Source organism: Eublepharis macularius, chromosome 2 (genome assembly GCF_028583425.1).
Source record: "Eublepharis macularius isolate TG4126 chromosome 2, MPM_Emac_v1.0, whole genome shotgun sequence".
NCBI lineage: Eukaryota > Metazoa > Chordata > Lepidosauria > Squamata > Eublepharidae > Eublepharis > Eublepharis macularius.
In genome coordinates, this window is record NC_072791.1 from 24,271,108 (window position 1) to 24,297,789 (window position 26,682).

The 26,682-nt window shown below is 45.5% G+C and overlaps 1 protein-coding gene across 2 annotated transcripts in view; it reads right to left on the minus strand.

Moving 5' to 3' along the window:
• Positions 1 to 1,439: 1,439 nt before the first annotated feature.
• The window catches only part of WDR25 (WD repeat domain 25), a 148,014-nt gene continuing 122,771 nt past the window's right edge, over positions 1,440 to 26,682 (minus strand). For both annotated transcript variants that reach the window (XM_054969965.1, XM_054969966.1), the window contains exons 5-7: positions 7,057 to 7,227; positions 2,508 to 2,648; positions 1,440 to 2,109 (exon numbers count right to left, since the gene is read on the minus strand). In XM_054969965.1, coding sequence (XP_054825940.1) covers positions 1,888 to 2,109; positions 2,508 to 2,648; positions 7,057 to 7,227 — 534 coding nt within the window. In that variant the 3' untranslated portion in view covers positions 1,440 to 1,887. The remainder of the gene's footprint in view (positions 2,110 to 2,507; positions 2,649 to 7,056; positions 7,228 to 26,682) is intronic.

Genomic DNA, 26,682 nt, shown 5'->3' on the forward strand with positions numbered 1-26,682 from the left:
GTCTCGCAGATCCTGGTCCCAATTGAAAATACAATGTTGGAGTGACAGTACACAATGTCCAGTGGCTGACCTTTGGCTGGGATCCAAACACATTTCTGTTGGCGGAATGGACTTCCCTCAGCACAGTGTGACGTTCTTACCTCCCTCCTCCAGCTCAAAATGGCTTCCCCCAATGATGTTGCTCCTGGAAGACCCTCAGGAACAGAATGATGGGAAATTCTGAGGTCTCCAATGGGAGAGAGGAATTGGCAAAAAATTGTCCATAGAAATCCTCTGTGGGATCTAACCCTTTGTGAGGGTGCTAATGTTTTTCAAGTCCACACCCAGAGACAGTTTCTGCAGCTTCCTTTAAATACTCTGAAGCACCAAGGTATATATCTACTTCTCTCTCTCCTGCCCCACATTTCCCCTGGTCTCCTCTCTCACTCTACACCCCAGCCTGCTATGGGATAGAGTTTTAGTACTTCTGGCCACAACAGGGTGGCCAAAGACTAAGGAGTGAAGAGGGAGGTAGCCACATCTTGCCTCAATGTATTTATCTATTACATTTTCATCCCACCCTTCCTCCAAGGTCACAGGGCAGTGTATGTGGTTGTGCTGTCCTATGAGGAGATAATCTAGAATGGGAGGGGGGCTGGCCACAATGAGCTCCACGGATGAGTGCACATTTGAACTCTGGTTGTATTTTGGTGCTTGTTCAACGGTATCAGCATGGAACTTTCTCTGGACAAGGACCTGGCAACAGTAAGGACAGCTGATTCAACTATGCAAGTTATCACTTGATACGACAGTCACCACCAGCAAGTCAACCGGTATGATTTTGAATGTTGTGTTTTCACACTATGGCTTACCGATTATTTTTAAAATCATTATATAGTTTATTGTTACAATTACTGGAAGTCACCGCATGAGTTTCCATGGGAAAGCATGGGATGAAAAAAAGTTCTGAATAAATAAAATTAAGTTAGGGACATGCATGGGCAAGCCTGACCAGACATGTCAGAAGAAACTAGTAACCTTTCAGAAACAGATGATGACCAGAGTTTTAATTGCCATTATCCACGCTGCAGAAGAATAGGTCCTTGACAGCGGTGCCTACAATTCAGAAATCATGCAAGCATTATTTTTTTTAAAAATCCAACCAGCTTTGGAAATGGTGACTGATATGTAATCATAGGATGCTCTGATCCTGTTTTAAGATTTTGATTTAGTTGCTTGTTTGGGGGATGATAAACTTTATTGCTCATTGTTTATGGCTGTGTTTTTACGATACGCTTTAAGTTGCCTAGAAAGCAATTGGTGATTTGGGCTAGGATATTAAAATGAAAATAAAATTCCCAAAGTCAAATTAAATAAATAAAAATTAAAACATGTAAAGAGGCATGGCGATTAAAACTTGACAAGGGAATTTAACGACAAAACAGACAGTGAAATCAGGATTCATTTAGCTTACTTGGAGTAATTTTCTTCATACATTTTTAATATGTACAATCAGCTTTCACTTATACAGGATATTTCTGAACAAAGCCATTTTCTCTAAAATAAGAGGGGATTGGTAGAGTTAATGACTGCCATCTAGGGCAGATAGTTGCTAGTTCTGTCCGGACTAACTATGCACAAAATTCATATTTAACGTTCTCAACCTCCACATCAGCAGTTGGATCCCTTAATTCCCTACAATTCCAAAAAAGGAATGAAACAAAAAGAGACAAAAAATTGTAAATATATTTAAAAGTTAACGAAAGTCAAACTTCGTGATTTCTATACTCATACAGAGTCTTTCCAAAATGGATTCATACATGAAAAAAGGCATCATGCAATTTCAAATCTTTAGGCAGAAAGCCTTCCCAAATCAAAAGAGAACGTGCAATATTCCACATTTTTTCATTACTGCCATATCTTGATCTCTTCATCCCAACCACAGGTAGCAAGAAGGGATGGAAGGACTGGGTGAAAAGTGGCACTCACGCAGGCTGCCCTATGCGCAGACAACATGCGCATAATTCGAGCGGTATGATAGTTATAGAAAAACACTTTGCCCTCTGAACTCCCAGTCACAAGCAGTGTTCCATCTGGAGAGAACTCACAACCGACAGCAAATCCTTCAACCTGTACGAGTCAAAGGATAAAAGAGAGTTTTGATAAATCAAGATGCTAATTAAGGAAATGTAGTATGATCTATAACCTCCTGGAATTTCACAGTGTAATAAACATGTCAATTTTAGCTGTAATGCTCTAATTGTTTCCCAGGTGTTTATTAAGACAGTCCCATTAAGGGGTTTGCATTGCTAGCTGTAGTCAGTGCGTATGCGAGCAGGCTATTAGCAATTAATAATGCTTTTAGTTATTTCATGCTCAGTCCGTGCTTCAATTTCATTCTAAATTGACTAAAATACAGAGAACAGGGTTGAGGTCTATTAAATTTTATCCTTGTTATAAATCAATAGCTTAAGAAGGCATGCTAAAAGGGACACAATACATCCTAAGAGTTTCCAAAGATTACACACCTTGTGTCCTTCATATCTCTTCTTTTTGTTGATTCGGTAGGGTCGAAGGCTAGAGAACAAGGCCATGTAGTTTCCATTTGTCTGAGCTACAAAGACAGACTCTTTCGGGTGAGGCGTTAAACAAGGACAGGTATAGCGCTCCTAAAAGGGGATGGGGAAAATGTCAGAAAAGTATATTATCTGGATTGTATCCCACTGCTCTGTTCAGCTCAGTCTGGAGCCTTTCTCCAGGAAAAGGCGCCTTTCCCTGGAGGAAGTTCAGACATAATGGTCAAAGATGGGGTCAGCATGACCAAGTCATAAGCACGTGGTCCTCAAGGTAGGCAAGGACTGTGTCAGGCAGTAGGCAAGTCAAATTATGCAGCAGGACCATTCACACTACAGGGCAAAGCAAAAATCCTACCAACCAGTCACAAACCATGATAATAAGGAAACTACAGCCATTGGTTCCCAATTCAACAGGAAAGGTTGAGGATTAAGTTATGACATAATTGGTGAGGTGTGACTGATGTACTGCTCCCCCTCCCTCAAACTCTTCCTGTTATCCCAAACACACACACACAAATACACATACACTCTACATCAACATTAGAGCAGCCATGCTGGATCAAATCCATGGTCCATTTAGTCCAGGCACTTTCTTCCGCAGAGTAGCTAACAAGATGCACCTGGAAGGACTCCACCACTAGTTTCCAGAAGGTTACTGCCTCTGATCATGGAGGTCCCATGGTCGATGGATCTATCTTCCACAAATGTGCATAATTCCCTATGCCAGCTATGTTAGTGGCCACTACATCCTGTGGTAGCAAATTCCTTTCCTTTCCTTTAATGGTAGTCTCATTTGACCAGACTCAATTCAAACCAGACTAAATTATTTCTATATTGTATTATTTTTTATTATTGTTGTTGTTATATTTTAAATTCCATGTTTTCTTGCTTTTTAAAATTAACCCTCTAAAAATTAATCTTAAATTTTATCATTGGCTCAGTCATCAAAAATACTTCTTTTCCTTCAATGTAATCACCACCAATTTTTTTTGCCATGGCTCAAGTAACCCTCGGGTCCTCATCCTCTAATAAAAATGGCACTATCTTAGTTCTGTCAACAGTGCAATCCTAAGAAGAGTTGCTCCAATCTAAACCCATTGAAATAAATGGGCTTAGACTGGAGTAACACTTCTTAGGATTGCACTGTAAGGGTCATTCTAAACATTACTTCCTCCACAAGTTCTCCACGAAGCCAATCTGAGTTTGCGCAGACACACAGCAGCTTTGGGGAATGGCTTGCATTTTTCTAAAAAAAGGAGAGCCCAAATGGTCTTGGAAAGCTGCCTCTGGGGGAAGGAGAGCTCCTGCCTTTCTCCCAAGCTTTTTCCCCCATGAAAAAACAGGGAGGGTGGGACAGTTTTCCCATTTCTGCTGCCTCATACGTGCAAAATACGTGCATGGGGAGCAGACGAAATGGGAAACTCTCCCCGCCCTCACTCTCTTTGCACGGGGGAGGGGGGAGCTGGGAAGAAAGGCAGGCAATTCTCCCTCCCTTGGTGGCAGCTTTCCAAACCCATTTGGACTCTACTTTTTTTAATGCTAGCCATTCCCCACAGTTGCTGTGTGTTTGTGCAAATCTGGGTTGTCTCCATGGAGAACTCATGAAGGAAGCAATGTTTCCTTAGGACTGGGTCCAATTATTTCACTCTATATGAATCATACCACAGGCAGTCCAAAATCATACAATCTAATGTCTCAAGCTCTCTCCTTCCACATCCACAATATCTGTCCTGATATGTGATCTTCATGTAATGATCCCTCAAAACTGCTGCCAGAAGCGCATCCATCCTAGCTAGGGCAAAAGCTCAACTATAGATGGGAATTGTTAAAAATTTCAGATAAGCAGGAAGGGCAAGCGAAGGTTGGACACCAACTGAAAGGCAGCAAATTCCATAAACCAACCACTCTTTGAGTAAAGAAGTACTTACTTTTGTCTGCCTGGACAGTATTGCAAGAACCCAAACAAGTACATCACCTAAATTGTGTGCTCATTTCCCACACCTGTGCCAGACCTTTGCTGAGGTTGCTTGTGGGCACAGTGCTTGCTGACAGGACCATGGTGGCACAGAGGACTGAAACTCTACTGCTGTTTTAAGCATAAGGAGTTTTAAGTATAAGGCATTTTATAGCTGCATTTTTAAGCTCTGCTCTTAGTTTAATATGATTTTGCTTTTTAACTATGTATGCTAATTTTCTCTATTTTTAAAAAACATTTATTTATTTGTTGCATTTATATCCTCTTTTCTTTCGAATGGGGACCCGTGGCTTACAACATTCTCTCCTTCTCCATTTCTTCCTCGTAACAACAACGCTGTGAGGACGAGTAGGTTGAGAGCACATGATTGGCCTGAGGTCACCCAGCAAACTTCCACGGCACACTGTGGATTTGAACTTGGGTCTCCCAGATCTTTGTCTGACACTATGACCACTACAGGATGCTGGCTCTATGACTGTTTGTATTTAAACAGAAACTGCCACAAGCTTTTAGGAAATTGTGGCATATTAATAAAGTGGCCACAAAAAAGAGATTTCCCTGGGGCAGTCATGATACAACAATAGTAAATAGGGTTGCCAGCCTCCAGGTGGTGGCTGGAGATCTCCTGGAATTACAACTGATCTCCAGGCCATAGAGATCTGTTCCTCTGGAGATAATGGCTGCTTTGGAGGGAGGACTGTATGGAATTATCTTACGCCGAGGTCCTTTCCTCCCCAAAGCCTGCCTTCTCCAGGCTTCATTCCTCAAATTCCAGGAATTTCCCAATCTGGAGCTGGCAAATAGGAATGGGGGTCTAAAGAAGGAATAGGAAGCAGTCAGGAATTTCTTATCAATTATTTTGCTGTAATGTTTATGTAAATTCCATTCTGAATCAGGAATGGATGGACAAGATGTACAGTATGCTGCTGCAGAGAAAAATTGTGACAGGTGGCGTCCATATTGGATGATTTCTTCTGGCTTAGGACTCAGAGGCAAAAAAAGTCAGCCATTTTAGAACAAAAAAGAACACAAACACTCCAAGTTTGCTCAGTAAATGGTGTTTATGGCAGCTCAAAGTGAAAACTGCCTTCTCAGTGTATTGGGAGTGCACACAAGCACCCAACTGAAAGATTAGGAATGGAAATTTATGAAACTAAAAGCAATTTTTTTGTAATTGTTTACCAAAAAAATCACCCTCAATTTCATGTTAGTTCTGAAGAGAACAGTAAACTGCCCCATTCAATAACACTCTTTTTTCCCAAGGAAATCATCTTGTTTAAGCTGCTGAATGCATCAAAATTGAGCGCTCTGCAGTTTCTTATTCACTGAAGCGCATCGCTTTTGAAGTGCAAATGACTAACCTACTATCACAATTTATGCACAGGATTGTACATCTGCAAATCTGGACAAAGGCATAATCATGGAAGTTAAGGATGGAAAAGTTCTATTATATCACCCACTCCATCTCTTGGCCAGGACAGAATTGTTCTTTTCAGAGATAAATGGATACCAAGTGACCTTCTTCTTCCCATTTTTAAGAAACTCAACTGCCATTTTGCCTCCTGCAGCATTTCAGCCATCTTTGTTTGAAATGGAAGAAAATTATATAGAAAATGCCTTGTTTTGAAAAACCACTCAGATCAGCACATTGTATACACCATAGGCAGGCAACACTAAGAACCCCCCCCCCCAGCTTCACACTTCTTGGGCAAAAGATGCAGGAAATTCACAGTCAAGAGACTGTGAAAGCAAGGAAGCGGCTCTGCCCAAAGACCTGTGAAATCCAAGAATTGGTTCGCACTTCATCCATATGTAAACTCTTTGCACAGTCAAGGGGTAGGAATAAGTTATCGTCACCCTCTGACATGTAGCTTGTCAATCATTACTATCAGTGCCAAGAGTTATATGTAAAAACTGCCAAACATTTAGCAAAAAAATACAAAAAATGGAATTGTTCCACAATCTATCTATCAGCGAGCACTCCAGCATACGTTGCATCAACAAATGTGATTTGCACAACAGAAGTTCACAAGTAGGCTAGTTGTCGTCACAACATCTCTTGAAGTAAAAAAGTTTTGTTGAAAACATATTCCATTGTTAACCCCAAAATCAAGATGCAATGCCAGCAATGCGAAGCTAGCATCCACCTTTGAGTTTAAGAAATTAAGACTGGAATATTGTTGTTTTTTTAAAACGTGGATTTAGCATGTGATTTTAGCTTGTATTATTTTTTCATTGTCCGGAAATCACCTCACGCACTTATGGTAAATAAAACCCTACATGTATATATTTGCAAAGTATATTCTTTACATTCAATGGGACTTGCTTCTAATTGAGATGGATGTGCCTTATGCTCAGGCGGAGGAACAACCACAGTTTGGGGGGGGGGGCAACCACAGTTCTCTGACAAAACATTAGCTTGTTTCTATAGTTCTTACAGAAAATTGCCACTGAATGTTAATTTTTGATGACCGGGTGATCTAGAGGGCTTAAGAACAACCAAAAAACAGCAAATAATCATCTTACATGAAAAATCTGATTGGAGATCTTTGCACCCGTTTGGAAGTCCCAAGAGATGATGGTCCGGTCAGCGGAATCTTGGCTCACTGCATCTGTGCTGGTAAGGAATTCTTTACCTTCAGGGAGGAACATGATATCCAAGGTTTGCTGTATTGCAGCTTTGTACACTTTAATTGCCTATGATAAAAAAACGTTAAATATGTTTTAGACATCATACTACGGAGTAACCAGAAGTGGTAATGCAACCATCCATGGACTCTATGCAGTGGGACCTTCCCACTTCCCCTCCTGCTGCAGCCGAGTCGCCCCCCCCCTCCAATTTTGTTCCAGGGGATTAGCGATCCCTCGGGAATAGGACAAAGTCAGGGTCTGCAGTAGAAGGGGGAGAATCGACAAACACGGCTTCCTCCAATTCTGCATGTGGCAGTGCCATTCTGTTAGAAGAACTGCATTCCTGGATACATGCCGTCGTTCCATTGGCTGCCCACATGTATTGCCTTTCCATCTAGAGCCAAACTTTTATCATGCGAATCGAAGTAGCAGCTTGAAGGAAGTCCATTCAAGTTAAGGGAAAGAAGTGAATGAACGGAGAACACATTCTTGGAGTTTGCCATCTTTCACCCATGAACACCCATGTATAAACCATACTGTGGCTGGACTGACCAAAGCCACGCTTTGTCATCATGTGAGCAAACCCACAGGATCATTCGGCTCTCCCCTTCTCTTCCATCCAGACAGTGATTTACTTATTTTGTTCAATTGTTGGTGTCACGGTGAATATCTTGGTCCACCATTCCTGCACAAGCAGATGCTTCCACCAAATATGAAAAACTACTAACAGCCCTCCCACACCTCCAGCCAACATTATATGCAGAATTTGTCCTGGAAATGTGGGTTCATTTAGATGGTGTGTAAAGCCACTTATAACTGTTTTCATATATACCAGCATTCAGTGAAGCAACTACCATATTTTTCTGCAAGTTAAGCCCGACCTCGTTAGTGATATTTACTGACAAATCTTTTCTCCATCACATCCTGAATGGATTTCTTGTTGCTTAAGCACCTGATATAGTTTACCTACCAAACCAATAGTGCTAACAATTTTAGTGAAAGTTCTAACATTATACCTGTTTAAACTGCAAAAATGTCTCAATTTGTAGGTACTGAAAAAGCAAAACTCCTTCTAGCGCCGTTCCAGTTCTTACTATGGCATATGAAACAACTGAATGTGATTTCAAAACTTGTGGGTGTACAGCTCAGTAAGGATACAGGGCTTGCATTAACTGGCATTATGCCTAGCCTGCTAAAAAGGGTGTATGGATCAGTACTAAATATGTTGTTGATAGAGGCTTGGATCTGACTGCACAGTTTTGGAAGTCAACCAAACTACCAGATGTTCAGGAATGGATCGGGAAGGCCTGGTTTGTAATGCTGATTAATAAATTTTCTATGTATAGCACATTGGGGAAAGAAAAGACTATAAACATGAGCCATTTCATACTAACAGCAATCATTTTATTAAATACTAGAACAACAACAGAATTAGCAACTTGCAGCAGGACATATTATTAACCATTTATGTGAAGATGCTGTTGGGACACCTAGAATCTGATTTGTTAGAAGTATGCTAGTTGCTTAAACTAAGTTCCATTTAAATGCAACATTTCTCTCTTTTATTCTTTAAGCTAGATGGACTAATTTCCACCGCATAATGGGATTGGGGGGGGGGTAATATATTGAAAAGCGAATGTTGTTCTGCAAATATCTTTCAAAATTTAAATCAGCCAGCAAAATTTAAATGCAACACACACACCTTAAAAACCACTGTTCTTCCCCCAGAAATCTATTCTTCATATAAATCCTCAGATCTCATCCAACATTAAGAGACCCCAGAAGCCCTCCGATTAAATCCCTCCAAAACTCCGTCAGGATGAGGCTTCCCTGAGCTCTTCTGGAAAGCTGCTTGATGAAACAGGGATGGCTCCCAAAAAAGGCTGAAAAAACACTATGGCTGATTGCCCCTTATTGGGGACGGAAGGGAAACAGACCAAAGACTGTGCTGAATGGATTGATTCTGGCTTTACAGCAAGCTAACAGCTTCCCATCACATCTGAATCGGCAAACTGTGGTTTGCCCTTTCTCCTGTAAAACAGGATTCTGTAACAGGATTAAGCCACTTTTCTCAATGCTTGGTCTGAAGGGTTGGGCAGGCCATTTAATTTACAGGGAAATTTCATGGTGCCCTAGAGATCCACTGCCAGCAAACAGCAAGCAGAGCCAGGAATTGACTTGCAACCCTGTCCATTCCTCAGGGGCCATTTGGCAGAAATCCTTCAGCAACAATTTGATTGTGCCTCCTCCCTCACTGCTACCCGTTTGTGGGAGGAGGCAAAAGATGAGCATTCCTTGTTGGCACCGCTGAGCTGAGCAGGCCCTGCAGCACTGGCTTGTGCTACAGCAAGGGCCAAGCATCTTGCCTTATTCCAAAACCATTTTCACTTCCTGGTCCCCCCCTGGAGAGAAGAAGGCAAACTAGAGTTTGTAGTTTCAGCTAGGGATGTGCAATTCAGTATACCCGGTCTGAAAATATATTCTGCAACCCCAATCAAATCCCGAATTCTCGAGTAGACCAGTATTGACTGGCTGTCCTCTCAAGACCCCCAAGTTTCAAGAAGAGTGGTCCGATTCTACGAGTCTCTGAAAAAGGCCCCCCCCAGCCACTCCCCATTGTATCCTATTTGGGGGGGGGGCTCCAATGCTTTCTCCAGGGCAGAGAAGCCAAGCCAAACAAAGAGTAAACAGCCCCCCAAAGAGAACTAACAAAGCCCAACAGAACCAGAAAATTCCAGTAGAACCCATGTGGTAGCAGAAGGAAGGCAAGGAAGGCACTTATTCACTAGTTGCCATTTATAGCAGATTTTCTTCCCTTTGACTTATTGGAGGTTTGAGGAAAATGAGGGGAGAAGGGAGGCGATTCTCAGGAAGCAAGTTAGAAGAGAGAGCACTGCCTCTCCAATAATGACGATTCTCTCGTATGGTGAAAACCAAGATTTCTCCCTCTAATTAGGCAAATTAGTTTAAAAATATGGCATAAATTCTGACTGTATCAGTGGTTTAACAGGTTCCTCACTGCATTGCTAACACTAAACCCTTATTTTGGGCTGTAGGGCTGTTTCCAGATGGCTTACCTGCACCCGGAATGTTGCGCCACGTTGCAGGGAAAACGCGAAATATCGCGTTTTCTCACGCGAGTTTTGCACGACATCGAAACGCGATATTTCGCGTTTTCCCCGCAACGTGGCGCAATGTTCCAGGTGCAGGTAAGCCATCTGGAAACGGCCCAGGGGTGCTCTTCTCTTCTGTTCTCTTCTTATTCTCCCTTGCTATAAACTGGGCACATGTTGTGCATATAAGTTAGATGAAGCAGGTTCTACAGCAACAAAAATTCCTGGCACTCTGGCTTGAATTAACTTGGAAATAAAATTTCTGTGCCGTGGAACCTCATAATACTGATTCACCTGGAAAACAGTAAGCAGGCTCCAGTGTGGGTTTCTCTGCTTTCACACAAGTTGGATAAATACACTCTTGATGCATTTCAGCAACTGCATGTTTCACTCAAGAAAATCCAGTAGCTATAGTGCATTGAGAGTGCATTATCTAACAATGTGTGAAAGCAGCTGGTGGTGCTCTTTCTTCAACATGTGCAGCAGTGATTTCGGCCTCTTTCTGCAGTGATGGGGCAGAGAAGGTGGAAGGAGAGCAATCAGTCCTCTGCATAATCTTCTCCTTTATATCACCCACTTTAACCCTTCACTTAACCGGAAAACAGCAAGTGCTCTCTTGCTGCAGGAGAGCTCTTGCTATGATTTCCAGTCAAGCAATGAGTTAAAAATTACTGTAAACTTCCTTGGACCAGGAGGAAAAGTGCTGTAAAAACGTTTTAAATAAATAAATAAGAGGTTATGGTTCCAAAAAGGCATCTGGATGTTGCTGAAGTCCTGAGATTACAGGCAGAATTACTAGGTCTTCTGCTGGGGCGGGAAACTCCCACCCAATTGGCTGACAACCCTAATTAAAGGCAACCTAAGAGCATGAAAGGAAAATTGAACAGGTGGGTTGCTTGAGGTGGACTTCTCAGGGGCCCCAGATCAACCTAGGTCTAAGCAATTTTGTACCCTCACTCTCATACACCCATCCACCTTGGTGGCCTTGTCTACATTTGATGTAGTTATTAGCCGGTGTGTTATGTGCCATCAACTCCGACCTATGGTGACCCTATGAATGAAAGACCTCCAAAATGTCCTATCATTAACAGACTTGCTCAGATCCTGAAAACTAGAGGACCTGGCTTTTTTATTGAGTCAAGCCATCTCGTTTTAGGTCTTCCTCTTTTCCTACTTACTGCCTTCCACTTTTCCTAGCATTATTGACTTTTCCAGAGAATCTTGTCTTTTCATGATGTGACCAAAGTATGATAGCTTCAGTTTTGTCATTTAGTTATTAGCCTACAAAAAACTTATTTTCTGTATTAAAGATGCAACTGGATTTTTCTTAATATTATTCTCCACAAACTAACACAGCCACAGTTTCATTTTCACATTTTCAGGATTGGCTCTTTTCTCTGTTAAAGCCAAACATAATTGCCGTACATGGTGAAAACATTAGTTGCTGTCTTAAGTTGGAAAAAAAGGTGAAACCTAATGTGTTCTTGGAGAAGACAGTGGGTGTAACCCAGTTCTACTAAAATAAAATTGGTTCTTATATAGAGTCCAATTAAATTGGTCCCAGGAATCTTACACAGTGCACAAAGCAATTAAGGCTTCTTAAAAGGCATTATCAATATTTGTATAGTAACAGTAAATGTACTCATATTTTTGCAAAGGAAGTAATTATGCTTGGATCACTCAGTAAGAAAGGAAAGGGAACATCGGCAGAATAGTAAATGTAAACTCTTGGCTAGAAGTATCAGAAACAAATAATACTTGACATACTTTTTTTAAAAAAGACCTCTGCAGCTAGCAAGAGCTGCTCAGAATGGAAATTTAGACAGAAGGGTGCGGCGGGACGGATCCCATCGGCAATCTGCAGCAAAATTTTTTGAATCATTTAAAGTTGCACCAAGAATGCGTAGGCTTCTAATGGAAAGGGGGCGCTCTGATGAGTACATTGTACAGGAAATGGTTGCTTAGCAACACGAACCTTCCGAAAGGAAAGGAGTTAATGTTGACAGCTGGAAAGATCAGACGCAAGCACAAAAGTGCACCCGAACGCCAGACAAGCATGCAGAGGGACAGAAACTAATTAGCTGTGGATGGGGGCGGGGGGGAGCACAAAAGTGAAGGGAGAAGAAGAAATGAGATAGTAACTAGAAGTCCCAGTATTAGGATTGATATTTTAATCACTGATTAAAATGGTCCAAATATTTTTTTAAATTATCATTAGGGAAACACCACAACCATTTGGATATCTTGCAAAATGTGCCTTAAATATATAAATATGCATAAGTGTTGTGCTTGTACCCAAGGGATGCCACAGGAAATGGTTCTCCCCATACTTAAAACTGCATCATTAAACTAAGCACAACAAAGCTGAAAACAAAACAGAGAAACACAAAGATCCCTTGCTCTGTAGTTTCCTTCTGTTTCATTGGGGGGAAAGTGTTAGATCATTCTAAATTCTTCTATGCAATAGCCAGCAGGGGCAGGCAATGACAACCCACCTCTGTTAGTCTCTTACTTTGAAAATAACACCAGGGGTCACCATAAGTCAACTATGACTTGAGGGCACTCTCCACCACCACCATATAATCGCTAAGAGCTGGCCACTATGGGGACTATAAAACCTGCATGATAGGGCCAACCACAATTTTGGGCTCTGCAAACCCAGAGGACCTGGCTAGTAAAGCATTAAGACTGATATCAGCACATGTGTAGACACGCCCCCCTCAAAGACTTCAGACTTCATTTTTAGTTGCCATTGCATTGCAGAAGCAACCACAAATACCAGGAGGAAGTGAGGAGACTATAGCTAGTGCCAGGGGTGGGAGTGAGGAACAGAATTTCCCATGCTCCACAAGTTCTCACTGGTCTCTTTCTTGACTACTTATAATCCGTTTGAAGTCTTCTGGGTGAAAGGTGGGGTATAAATACTTTACATAAATAAAATTGATACTGAGCTACAGCAAGTGTATAGTGCAGTGTACACATGGAGACCATTTAAATTAGACAAATGTCAGTTACAGCTGTGCCAGTGAGGTGTAAGATGCCTGAAATTACAGCCAAGGAAATCAGGTCTCTGGGAAGGATACACTTTCCCAGGAAAGGCAGGTAATAAAAGGTTCAAATGCCAACTGAGAAGAGAGGAGTTTTCTACAATCAGCAGATAGCCATTTGTCCCAGTGGCCAGAAAAGACAAGATGAATGGCTATTTGTGTAACCTGAGTTCAACAATAAAGCCAGGGGTTGTTTTCACATGACTTTATACTCGTGCAAAATCACACAAACCTCCTGGAATGAGGACATCTTCATGGCACGATTTCTGACATCACCCTCTCATTCGTGGCGTGATGATGTCAGAAATTGTGCCATGAAGACACCCTCGCTCTGTGAGTTTTGCAAGATTTTGTGTGAGGGTAAAGACGTGTGAAAATGACAAGGGCTACGTGTAGCACAATATGATTGGAGAAAAATATGCCTAGGTCCCACAAGGGATGCAATTCCAAATTTGGGAGGGGGAGTCCATCCATCAGGAGACAGCGTTAAAAACTCTGAACACCATTTTTTGTGGTGTCCAAGCCCTGTTTGTCCTAGACCACGACTAGGAGGGCTAGAGGGGTGTTTGTCTCTATTGCCTACACTCCCAGAGGAGTTCTGCACATCCCACTGTTTGGGAGGCTGAGGTAACATCTGCAACTCTCAAGTTACCCTAGCTAGAATGTTTTATATTCCTTTCTTAGCTCTGCCATAGCCTTTGTGTTGTGATGTTCTTTTTCCTATGTTTCTGTGCTCTGTAGTGTTATCTGGGTTAGAGCGGAATAGAGATCTTTCTCTTTTTAAGAAAGTAGACTGTTTCAAAGTTCTCCCCATGCACTTAGCACTTGGTGCATGAGCGCAAACACACACACATACAATCTCCTTGCTGGTTTAGGAGCAAAGAGGAGGAGGAGGGAGGGCGGGAACTGAGGGCATCTCTTCTGTATCCACACACACACAGCCTCCCGAACTCACCGATGAAAGGAAGGCTGAAGAAGTTTATTGGTGGCAGGATCCAAGGTACAAGAGGGGAAGGAAAGAAGGGGGCATTGCCCTCTCAAATCCATGCACACACTTTGAGCTATAAGAACCACACGGGATATTTACACAGATAAATGGCTTAAGTGTTGAGCAAACAGACTTACACTGTTTAATCAGCCTTGAGTCCCAGTGAGAAAGGCATACTATAAATAACATAAATAAAAACATATATTTTTAAAAAAATATATAGGCCACTACAAACAGAGCTGATCTGGCCACCTGGATCCACATAAGGTTGCCAGCTCCAGGTTAGGAAATTCCTGGAGATTTTTAGGGTGGAGCCTGGAGAGGGTGGGATTTGGTAGTTCGACAAAGTTTATTAGCCAGAGGCCATCACATTCTCGAAATCAATTCAAAATTACATGATTGCACATCAGCAAGACACACGCCGTTTTAAAATAAATATTTAAAAGGTACATATTTCAACAAATTACCACCTTTAGAAATTTACTTAATAAACCAGTCTTTAAATAAAATAAAATTGATCAGTCCTAAAAGCATAATTATTTGGCAACAATATAAACTTAAAATATCCAGGCAATCATTAAAATTGTAGCTTACTATAATTTACATAATATAAATAACTAAAATTCAAATTCCCTTATATTATCAAATTATAACAATACTTATCTAGGATTCTGCACACTAAGCCAGGATTTCCTCCTATTAATGACCATCCAGCCATATTTTGCCACTTAGAGCGTCATTTCCCTATTCCTGTCTGCTAACATGATTGTAATATAATTTTTTCTCTCTTTCCCCGGTAGACTATCAATTATAGGTTTAATATATATTTCCCTAATATGATCATATATTTTACACTCAAAGAAAACACGTAATAGGGACTCAACACTCCCATCTCCACATGGGCACAAACATTTTTCATAAGGTGTCTTCTTATATTTGCCTTCCAGGACAGCAGAGGGTAAGACATCATATCTTAATAGGGTAAAAGCTCTTTTATAGTATTATATGGTATTATACCTTAGCAGGGTATAATACCATTGAGACTACCCTCCAAAGAAAACATTTTCTCCAGGAGAACTGATCTCTGTGGCCTGGAGATCTGTTCTAATTCTGGGAGATCTCCAGCCACCACTTGGAGGCTGGCAACCCTAGATCCACGCCTTAGTAACATTGAGACTAGACTACTGTAATGCACTCTTCTACATTGTCAGGTCAAGTCAACTCAAGTCAACTTCAAAGTCAACTCAGAGACTCCTGCTGGTACAGAATACTGCAGTTTAATTATTATTAGAAGCCAGGAGAAGCATGCATATTAATCTCATTCTGCAGTCACTCTATTAGCTACCTATCAATTGAGCTACTGGGCTCAATTCAAGATGTTGGCCATCACATTCAAAGCCCTTCATGGCATTGACCCTTCATATTTGCAAGACCATCTCTCCTCCTATGGCAGCTTCACTCATCTGAACAGGGACTTGTGCAGGTGCCACCCTGCAAATGGGTAAAGTCAACAGCTGCCTGCAGTGGCCCCCACTTTATGGAATAGCCTGCCTGAAGAGGCCAGGAAAGCTCCCACGGTCTTGACTTTCCACGAACTATGCAAAAGTGAATTATTCAGTTTTTTCTGAGGGGATAGGTCTGTGCTGAAAGGACGTGGTTTAGAGAGAGGCTCTGGTAAAGGGACAGGGACTTTAGACAATACTTCTGGGTACTGTCTGTGGATAGAGATATGATCCTACTGGGTAGTTTCTGCATCATTTAAAAGGTCACACCAAATTACTTATGTTTTATTTCAGCTATGTTTGTATTCTTGTATTTGAATTTTATGCTTCTTTTCAAATTTCTGTTATGCATACCCTAATATATTGTTTATTGAATGACCCAGTTGTTCATTGCATGGACTTATACCTTTGGTCTCAGTGAGAAAGGTGGATGACAGACAGACAGTTGTTATGTAACTTGTATGCCTTCTTTCTATAAAAGGTGTTCAAGGTGGTTCACAAAAGATAAAAATAAGAAAATATTTAAAAAAATAAAATCAACCATAGATATCCCAGCTGCAGAGGCTCTCCAAAGCCTTTCGGGGGAGTGGTCAGAAGTTAAGGGCTACTAAGGGTCAGACATTGTTCCCAGGCTACCAGAAAGCAACTATCTAAGCTGTTCCTCTAGTTGTCTCTTCTGCAGTTACTAGAAAACACCCCCTTGACAACAAAAGAAAAATTGGTGAGTCTGTCTTTAGATGATAACTGTCCTACCCAAGTTCTTACATCTCCTGGCTGCTAGGAGCCCTCAAGGTCTTGTTTTAACCATCCTGACTTCCTTCAAAGAATACTGGTTGAAATTTATGATGGTGCTTAAGAGTAGACATGGGCACAAACAGAAAAACCCAAACATGGTGTTCATTGCTCGTTGCCATCCACGAACAAAGAACAAAAAACATTGACAAACATGATCCTGCTCATGAACATGTTGGTTGTTCATTGTTCGTGGGGGCCAGCAAGCTCTCCTCCAGCCATAAAGATCCCTACTGCATCACTCCCAGAAACCCTACTTGAGCAGGCAGCAGGAAATGTACCAATAATAAATAATAGCTTGGCCCCAGAGCCTGGCAGCAACCCTGGAACTTGAAGAGGTAGATCCCTACTGCACCACTCCCAGAAACCCTACCTGAGCAGGCAGCAGGAAAGGTACCAATAATAATAGCTTGGCCCCAGAGCCTGGCAGCAGCCCTGGAACCTGAAGGGATAGATCCCTATCCCACCACACACAAAGAAAATTCAAGTTCCAATGCACTCACCCTGTCTCTCTAACAGCAGTTGTCTCTTCCTGAAAGCCAGAGCTGGATGCCCCCCTCCCCCCTGGTCTTTTCCTCTTGTAACAAATTTGGAGCTCCAGTCCACACTTGGAAGGAAGACCTGCCTATCAAGCTAAATTGGGCTTAGATTGGGGTTTCCAGGGCCACAGCAGGAGTTCAGACAGAGTTCAGACAATTCCTGCCTGAGTTGCCAAGGGAATTGATTGCAGGTGCCAGACTGTCTGGCTTGATGAACAGCTACGAACAGCAAGAAAGGAGCCTTGCAATGACTACCTGTTCATTTAGAATGGGGCCTCACGAACAGCTTGTTCACGAACAGCAGATTGGGTTGTTCCTGGGTTTTTTTAGTTCGTATTGCTGTTCGTGCCCATCTCTATTTAAGAGCTCTCTGTCAAAGATTCCTAGACTTCCATGGGGTGGGAAGTTGGGGGGGATGATGATAATTAAACCTAGTTTAAATCTGTATGTGAGAAGTGCAGGGTAATTCCACTCCCACAACAGAGTGCTGCCAAAGAGGGAAGGGTGTCCTTACTGGAATGCCCAAGTCACAGCTGCAGAACTGTGGGTGTGAGGCTATGTAGGTTTCAGAACCTCATGTGGATGCAAGTGATGATATCTCTTTCCGGCACCAGGCTCTCAGTATGTTCAGTTGCTGCAAGTAGGGTTGTCAATCTCCAAGTGGAATTCCTCCAGACTACAGGATCAATTCCCCTGGAGGAAAGAGTACCTTCAGAGGGCAGACTCTGTGGGATCCCATCCTGCTGAGCTCCCTCCCAGTCCCAAACTCCAACCTCCCATTTACCCCCAAGCCTCCTAGAATTTCCCAATCTGGAGTAGGCAACCCTAGCTGAGGCCTTTGGAGTTGCAGTTACAGACCATGTATTGCTGCCTCCTGACAGCTGTAGGATCGGGAATCCTCCCTCTTACAGTTACCAGGTCCCCTTACACTCCCGGTGGGAGGTACTAACCTTCTTCATGTCCCTCCCACATATGCATGAAGATGTTACATTGCACAAGCCCAAATTGCTTTGTTTGGGGACCAAATCAGGTCGCTGCAAAGCGCAGGAGTGCATTCAGGTCAGCGTGATGACATCACTCCCAAGAAGTGACATCTTTGAGCCGCTCTGGGAGCGTGCTTGGGAAGCCCATTCCCACGCCTTTCCCTCTGCCGGCCAAGTGAGTGGTGGTGGGGGGTGGAGGGTGGAAGCGGAGGATCCCCCACAACCACTGGGGGACTGGTAACCCTACTCCCTCTACCCCACTACATGCTATTTCTGTCTGTAGTATAGGTAATATGTTATTCTATGGATTTCAGTGGGCTTAACAGTGCACAGAATTGAAATCAACACATTTCAGTGGGAGTAACAGTGCATAGGGTTGCACAGTAAAGCAGGCCCAAGGCAAACTATTGCAAAGAAGACTGTGTTGTTCAAGATCTGACACTGTGAACTGAAACACACGTTCTTATCACATACTATATATTACCTCCACATTATCTCCAAAGTATTGTTATCCTAGAAAGACCAAATAAGGCTCTCATTGCAAGAAACACTATTCTATTTTTAACAGTGAAAGTATTTATTTATTAAAAATATTTAAACCCTGCCTTTTCTCTTACCTCAAGGTGGCTACAGTATTTTGCTAAATACGGTTAACATATTCTAAAAGTAAAAACTCTAGCTTCCTGACTGTAGTAACTAAATCCTGAAATACCTCCATAGGCTAATATTTCTATTTAGTTCCAAAGATAATATTTTTTAATACACAGGTTTATTTGACACCACCTTTCTTTTAAAAAACCTCCAAAAGCCTCTTTTTAAAAAGCCACATGATAGCCTCTGATGTTAACAAAATCTGGTATAATGCTGAAAATATTTTTTCCACTGAAGCAAAGAGTTTGAGGCTGAAGGCTTATTTTATATAAGATAATTCAAGTACAAGAAAGTAATTTTAGAGAGACTCATCCACTCACAAATGGCACACAGGAAGCTGAATTTAGACCTCCATTTTTGTAACCATATCTGCCCACCTTCAGTTCACAGCTGTAAACTCCATCAGCGCAACAAATCCGAACTCTACATTTTCACACTCCCAGGCTCAAAGCACAAGCCAGTTGTGAGCCATGCAGGTTAGCCCACGGTTAGCCACTGAAACCGCTTGAAGATGTCCCATTCTGTAAGCATTTTACAGGAGAAAAGCATGTTGTTTGGGCACACCGTCATCCCACTCGCCCACTCTGAAGCCAACAACCATCCTGAAGGCAGGAATTGCAGGGGCGGGGGGGGGGGAAGGTCAACACCGCCTATTGGTCAAAGAACCTGCTGCTGTAATCTCTGCCAAGAACCAGATAAGCAAAGCAAGACATATCCTGCCCATACTCAAAATAACAGGGTTAACATACCTGTAACTTATGTTCATCGAGTTCTTCTGTGCTGACACACATGGGACTGCGCAGGCGCAGGCCAGCCGCCGGAGAATTTTCTAGAGCTTCCATGGCTCCGAAGGGGCCGTTTGTCGCACGCCTCAGCGACCGTTTTCCCCGCCCAAACGGTCACGTGATCCTCCAGCGACCAACGGCCCCTTCCCTCAGTTCTCCCTTGCCGCCGCTTGACCAACACACTCCAGCCATAACACCTTAAAAACACCAATTTCTGTTACAGCCATCACATTATCGTGCATTGGAGTTCACAGCGGGGTAGGAGGGAGGGTTGTGTGTCAGCACAGAAGAACTCGATGAACATAAGTTACAGGTATGTTAACCCTGTTTTCATCTTCGTTCTTCTGTGCCTCCACACATGGGAGTGTACCAAGCTTCACACAATAAGGAAGGCGGGGGTGAAATCCAACACAATTTTATTGAACAAACAAGAACAACAATAAATAGATATGCATATATACATCTATGTAAAAAACTGTGTAAGGACACATAAATACTCAATATTTACATATATACACACCCCCAGGTACATATATACACACTTTCACTCAAGGGTACCCAGCAGGTACGCCAAGAAAGTCATTCCAAAACTCCCTCAGGAAAAAAGGGAGTGTAAGACAGCCTTGGCCACAGATACATCCTGCTCCGCATTGACATCAACGGCGTAATGCCTGACAAAGGTGTCTGCAGAGGACCATGTGGCTGCTTTACAAATGTTAACCAGGGGCACCCCCCTGAGGAGTGCCGAAGAAGATGCTTGGGACCGCGTGGAGTGGGCTCTGACATGAAGCGGGCAAGCCACCCCTGCCAGGGAATAGGCCTTGCTAATGGCCGTCACAATCCACCTAGACAGGGTCTGTGAGGAAGCCCTGTTACCCTTGTCCTTGGCCCCAAAACATACAAACAGGTGAGGACTGGAACGGAATCCCTTCGTCCTATCCAGGTAATAGGCTAGGGCCCTCTTCAAGTCTAGGGAATGGAGGGCCTTTTCCCCCTTAGAGGAAGGTTGAGGAAAGAATGCAGGCAGTGAGATATCCTGCGAGAGGTGGAAGGCGGACACCACCTTGGGCAGGAACCCGAGGCAGGGACGCAGGACCACCTTGTTGGGATGAAACACAAGAAAGGGAGGGTCAGACCGCAGTGCAGACAGCTCACTGACCCTTCTGGCCGATGTGACGGCCACCAAGAACGCTACCTTGTAGGATAGCATATCCAAGGGGCATGTAGCCATAGGTTCAAATGGAGGCAACATGAGACGTGAGAGCACCAAGGACAGCGACCACTGAGGCACTGGCGCCGACACAGGTGGGTAAAGATTGTACATGCCCTTAAGGAACTGGCGGGAATGTGGGTGAGAAAACACCGTAGCACCCTCAACTCGGGCGTGAGCAGCTGCCAGGTGGACCTTGAGGGAGGACACCTTCAAGCCCAGGCCACGCAAGTGGCACAAATACTCGAACACAACCCCCAAGGGACTGCTGTCAGGCACCACTCCTTTAGCAAGTGCCCAGAGCTCAAACCTGCGCCACTTGGCCGCATAAGCGCGCCTAGTGGATGGCCGACGAGCATTCAGGAGGACCCTCTGTACCTCGTCAGTAAAGCCTATCGGGGAGGAACGATCCGCCAAGCCGTCAGGTGCAGTTTCTTGGGATCGTGGTGGACTAGGCTCCCGTTTAGGAGAAGGTCTTGCCGAGGGGGCAGACTCACATATGTCCGTTGGGACATTCGCAGGAGCTTCGGGAACCAAACCTGCCGTGGCCAGAAGGGGGCCACTAGGATGCAGTCCGTCCCGTCCTCCTCTATCTTGCACAGGACCCTGGGAATCAAGGGGAACGGAGGAAACATGTAGTGCAAGCCCTGCGTCCACGTAAACTGGAAGGCATCCCCAATAGAGAGGGGGTCGCTCCCTGCCCTGGAACAGAACGTGTGGGCCTTGGTGGTCGCCGCAGTGGCGAACACGTCTATCACTGGATGACCCCACATCTGGAAGATCGGCCCAACGCACTCTACGTTCAGTTCCCACTCGTGGTCCAGTAAAGGGACCCTGCTGAGGGCATCTGCCCGGGCATTGTCTGACCCAGCCACGTGTATAGCACGGAGCGACACGCCGTTCTTGATAGCCCACTGCCAAGTGAGTGTGGCTTCCCGGCACAGGGCCATGGACACTGTGCCCCCCTGCCGATTCACGTAGTACATGGCAGTCGTGTTGTCCGTCTGCACCAAGACCTGACGATTTCTCAGCAGTGCTGTAAGAGACACAAGTGCGAAACGAATGGCCCTTAGTTCAAGCACATTGATATGGAGGGTCTTTTCCCTGTCAGACCAGACATCTTGCACCGACACATCACCACAGTAAGCCCCCCATCCCAACAGAGAGGCATCAGTGGTAACCGTGATGTCATGTTGTTGATACCCAAAAGGGGTCCCTTTAAACAAGTTGCCATCAGACAGCCACCAGTCCAAGGAGGAGAGGATGACCCTCGGGATAGAGAATTTGAGGGACGGAGGGTGCAGCAGAGCATCGTACCTCCGCACAAACCAGTTCTGGAGAGGGCGCATACGCAGCCTAGCAAAAGGCACCACAGAGGTAGCCGCTGCCATATGCCCTAGTAAGCACTGGATAGTGCGCACAGACTGGAATCGGTTCCTTTTAAACATGGACACCAGACCCCTTAGGGACCGAGCCCTCTCCAAGGGGAGCAGAGCCTTACCCTCCACAGAGTCTAAGAGTGCGCCAATGTAGGACACCTTGCAGCTGGGCACCAGTTTGGATTTCTCCAAGTTCACCAGGAGCCCCAGGCGTTGGCAAGTGCTAAGTACCAGGCCAATGTCCTGCACCAGCCTAGACTCCGATTCAGCCACGATGAGCCAGTCATCGAGGTACGGAAAGATGGTACAGCCTTCTTCCCGTAGGAAGGAAACCACAGGGGCCACACATTTAGTGAACACTCGTGGGGCAGTGGACAGGCCAAAGGGGAGCACCCTATACCGGAAAACCCTTTGCCGGTAAACAAAGCTCAGGTATTTCCTGTGCTCCTTCCGTATGCCCACGTGAAAGTATGCGTCTTTTAAGTCAAGAACCGCAAACCAATCTCCCTGTTTCAGCAAGGCGATCACAGCCGCCAACGTAACCATTTTGAATTTGGTCACCTTGAGGAAGGCATTAAGGCCCCTCAGATCTAAAATGGGACGTAAGCCCCCATCCTTCTTAGGGACCAGGAAGAACCTAGAGAAGAAACCCTTTACAGAGTCCTCATAGGGCAATTCTTCCACAGCACCCTTGGCCAAGAGCGACACGATCTCCGCATCCAGCTCGGCCATAGTGTTATTAACAGCTGTCAGGGGTGAACTGCATCTAGGCAGCTCAACGAACTCCAGCCCGTATCCCAATTCAACAATAGTTAAGACCCATGAGTCAGATGTTATTGACTCCCACTCAGAGAGGAGTGGACTCAGTCTGTCCGAAAAGTTCGGGGATACGGCTGGCGTGACCCGTCAGTACTGCCTCCCGGCGCCCTGCTGATCCTTCTGCTGGGCCGGTTGCTGTGCCGGGCGAGGCTTGAAGGGCCGACGCCTCCTCTGCTGTTGTGCGGGAGGGTAAAGCCGCTGCTGGTAGGCCGGATACTGCTGGTAGCCCGGCCGCTGATGTTGGTATCTGCCCTGGTAGTGGTAAGGGCCGGAACGGGGGGCGTACCGTGGCCTGGAGGAGGGCTTGTCCGCTGGAGCCAGACCCAAGGACCGTGCCGTCTGCCTGTCCTCTTTTTTCTTTTTCAGGGTCTCGTCGGTCGATTTGGAGAACAGCGAGTCCCCTTCGAAGGGCATGCTCTCCACCCTGGAACGCACCTCCTGGGACAGGGCCGTAGACCGCAACCAGGAGTGGCGCCTGAGGACCACCGCCGAAGCCATTCCCCGAGCAGCAGTGTCGGCAGCGTGGCTCCCGGCATTCATCTGCTGCTTAGACAGCCGGACAGCCTCTGTTTGCAGCAGGGACACCACAGCCTTCTGCTCAGGAGGGAGGTCCCGGGTATAGGATGCCAACTTCTCCCAGAGGTACAGCTGGTACCCTGCCATGATGGTCTGGTAGTTGGCAATCCTCAGACCCAGCGAAGCGACGATGTACTGGCGCCTGCCCATGGCATCAAGCTTCTTGCCCTCTTTATCGGCAGGCACCGAGGAGTGACCCGATCGTCGGGGGTTGAACTCCTCTGTGACCAAGGAGGAAGGTGGAGGGTGCTTCACCAACGCCGGCCAGGTGCCCTGCTTGATCTTGTAAAGCTGCTCGATGCGCTTGGACGTTGGAGGTTGATCACAGGGCACCTGCCATACCTTCTCCACGATTTCCTCAATACCCTCGAGCATTGGGAACCCAACGGACGCTGGATTATCCCCATAGATGCGCTTGAGGAGCTTGTCCTTGGTCTTCGGGGCTGCTGAAGAGATGTCCATCTCGAGAGCCTTGGCCATTCTTGCCATCTGGTCGGCGTAGATGCGGAGGTCCTCGAATGGGGAGTCCGCAGATGGCACCAGCTCCTCAGGTGGCGATGGTTCGGACCAGGACTCCGACTGGTAGCCGCCAAAGCTCTCGACATCCTCCTCATCGGAACCGCGCTGGGATTCCGGAACCTGGAGCGGAGGAGGAGCCCACGCCGACCTCGATGTCGAAGGCCTCGGTTCCGACACGGAGAAGCCCGCAGGTGCCCCCTCCCATTGGCAACGGTATGGCGAGGGGAGGTAGGGAGCCTGTCGATGCCGGGACGCAGTGGACCGGACTGATCGGACACTGTCCCCGGAACCATGCCGCTCACGACCGACCGGAGGTGGAGACGGACGGACAGGCGACGGACGGCTCCGACGAGGAGACGGGCTCGGTACCAGCCTCGGCGACCGAAGGGGAAGCGATGGTCGGCTCCGACGGCGCGGGCTCGGCTCCGGCCTCGACGAGAATTCCGCGGGCACCGTCTCGAAGGCCATCGGATCCGGCACTGGCACGGAGATGTCTTCTGGCTCCGGGGAGCCCAGATGAGGGGAAGGCGTGTGAGGAAGCACGATGACCTCCTCCTGAGGAGCGGGACGCGGCGACCGGTGATGCTTGGTCTTCTTCTTCTTCTTCGCTGGTTCCGAAGAAGACCTCGGAACCGACGCGCTCCTCGCCTTCGAAGGGGACCTCGGCTTCGACCTCTTAGGCTTCATCGGAGCCGATCCGGACGTCGGTTCCGACCGGGGACTCGGTACCAGAATCCTCGGTTCCGACGTAGGTCTCGGATCCGACCTGGTAGATGACGCGCTACGGGGCGGCCGCACCGGTCCCTGCGCTGGAGAGGCCGCTCTCGACGCCGAGGTACTCGGGGGACGCGGTTTCGACCCCGACCTCGCGGAGGCCACTGAGCCAGCTCTTGAATGCCGTTCGGCAGAGGGGCTTGGGCCGGCCTTGGAGGAGGGCAACGGAGCGCCTCCGGACATGACCTTCTGCCACAGGGAGGAGTTAAGTCGGGCCTTGCGCTCCTGCCGGGCCTTGCTGGTGAAGCCCTGGCAAATCTTACAGGCCGTCACATTATGGGTCTCCCCCAAACAGAACAGGCACAGTTCATGGCCATCGGTCTTGGCCATTTTAGTGTGGCATTGCAGGCAATGCTTGAAGAGAGCCTTAGAGGCCATCTTCAGGGGCACGCGAAAGGAAGGTCAAAAACAGTCCGAGTCAAATTACCGAGTCCACAACAAAGTCCAAAACGAGATCCGAAGAATAGTCGAGGTCACGAAGTCCGAAGTCAAAAGCCAAGCAATCAGTCAGAATAAAGCACGAAGCACAAAAGCACAGAGCAACGAAGCTCACGTTCTCTCCAAGCGGCGGCAAGAAGAGAACTGAGGGAAGGGGCCGTTGGTCGCTGGAGGATCACGTGACCGTTTGGGCGGGAAAACGGTCGCTGAGGCGCGCGACAAACGGCCCCTTCGGAGCCATGGAAGCTCTAGAAAATTCTCCGGCGGCTGGCCTGCGCCTGCGCAGTCCCATGTGTGGAGGCACAGAAGAACGAAGATGAACCCACCATTATCAAGTGCCTCTGTGTTCTTATAAAGGCAGACCTTATGCTGGGAATTATTAGGAAAGGGAATAAACATAGAATGGCCAAAATGGTAATGCTCCTGCATACAGCTCTGGTTGCCGTATCTTAAAAAAGATTGCTCAAAACTGAATTATTCAGGATGCATTTTTATTCAGAGGGCTGTACTGTAAGGAGGTGGTCTCAAAAAGATGCTTGACTAAACAGGTAGGGACCACAGACGTCACTACTATGTGCTACTGTGTGCTATCTGTTGCTTTTTGTCCTATCTGTTGCTTTAAGCATGTGCTACTTTGTATTATCTATCGCTTTAAGTAAAATCCTACTCGGTAGTTCTGTGTTGTTTAATGTCAGTCTTAGAATTGCTTATGCTCCGTTTCAGGGTTCCTTCAACTCCGTATTGGATTTTTGCTGACGCTATGTCTTTGCAAATTTGCATTTATATACCCTATGGAACTGTTTAAATATTCTTAAAATTGACTGTACTAACCTCACATTATATAATCTGCCTTGAGTCTCAGTGAGAAGGGTGAACTATAAATGACATAAATAATAAATAGTACAGAAGAGGGCAACCAAGATGATTAAGGGTTTGAACACCTTTCCTATGTGGAAAGGATGAAGAAGCAGGGACTTTTCAATAAGAAAACAGATGGGGGGGGAGGGGGGACACCAGGATTGAGGTATATAAAATTATGAATGGAGGGGGAGGGGGATAAAGAGAACCTCTCTCTTCCATAACTTTAGAACTTGGAGGGTACCCAATGGAGTTGACAGATGATAGACTCAGAATGGACAAAAAAGGAAGTACCTCTTTACTCTATGGTAAATTAAATTGTAGAATTCACTGCCACTGGATGTAGCGATGGCCAGAAGCACCGACGGCTTTAGAAGGTGGTTAGACAGATTCATCGACCGCAACGGCCATGGGGACTAACAGGAACCTCCACATTCAGAGGCTATAAAGCTTCGAACGCCAGAGCTAGGAGGCAACATCAGGGGAAGGTCTTGGACTCTTCTGCCCTGTTTATTGGTCTTCCAGGGCAACTGGTTGGTTGTTGTGTC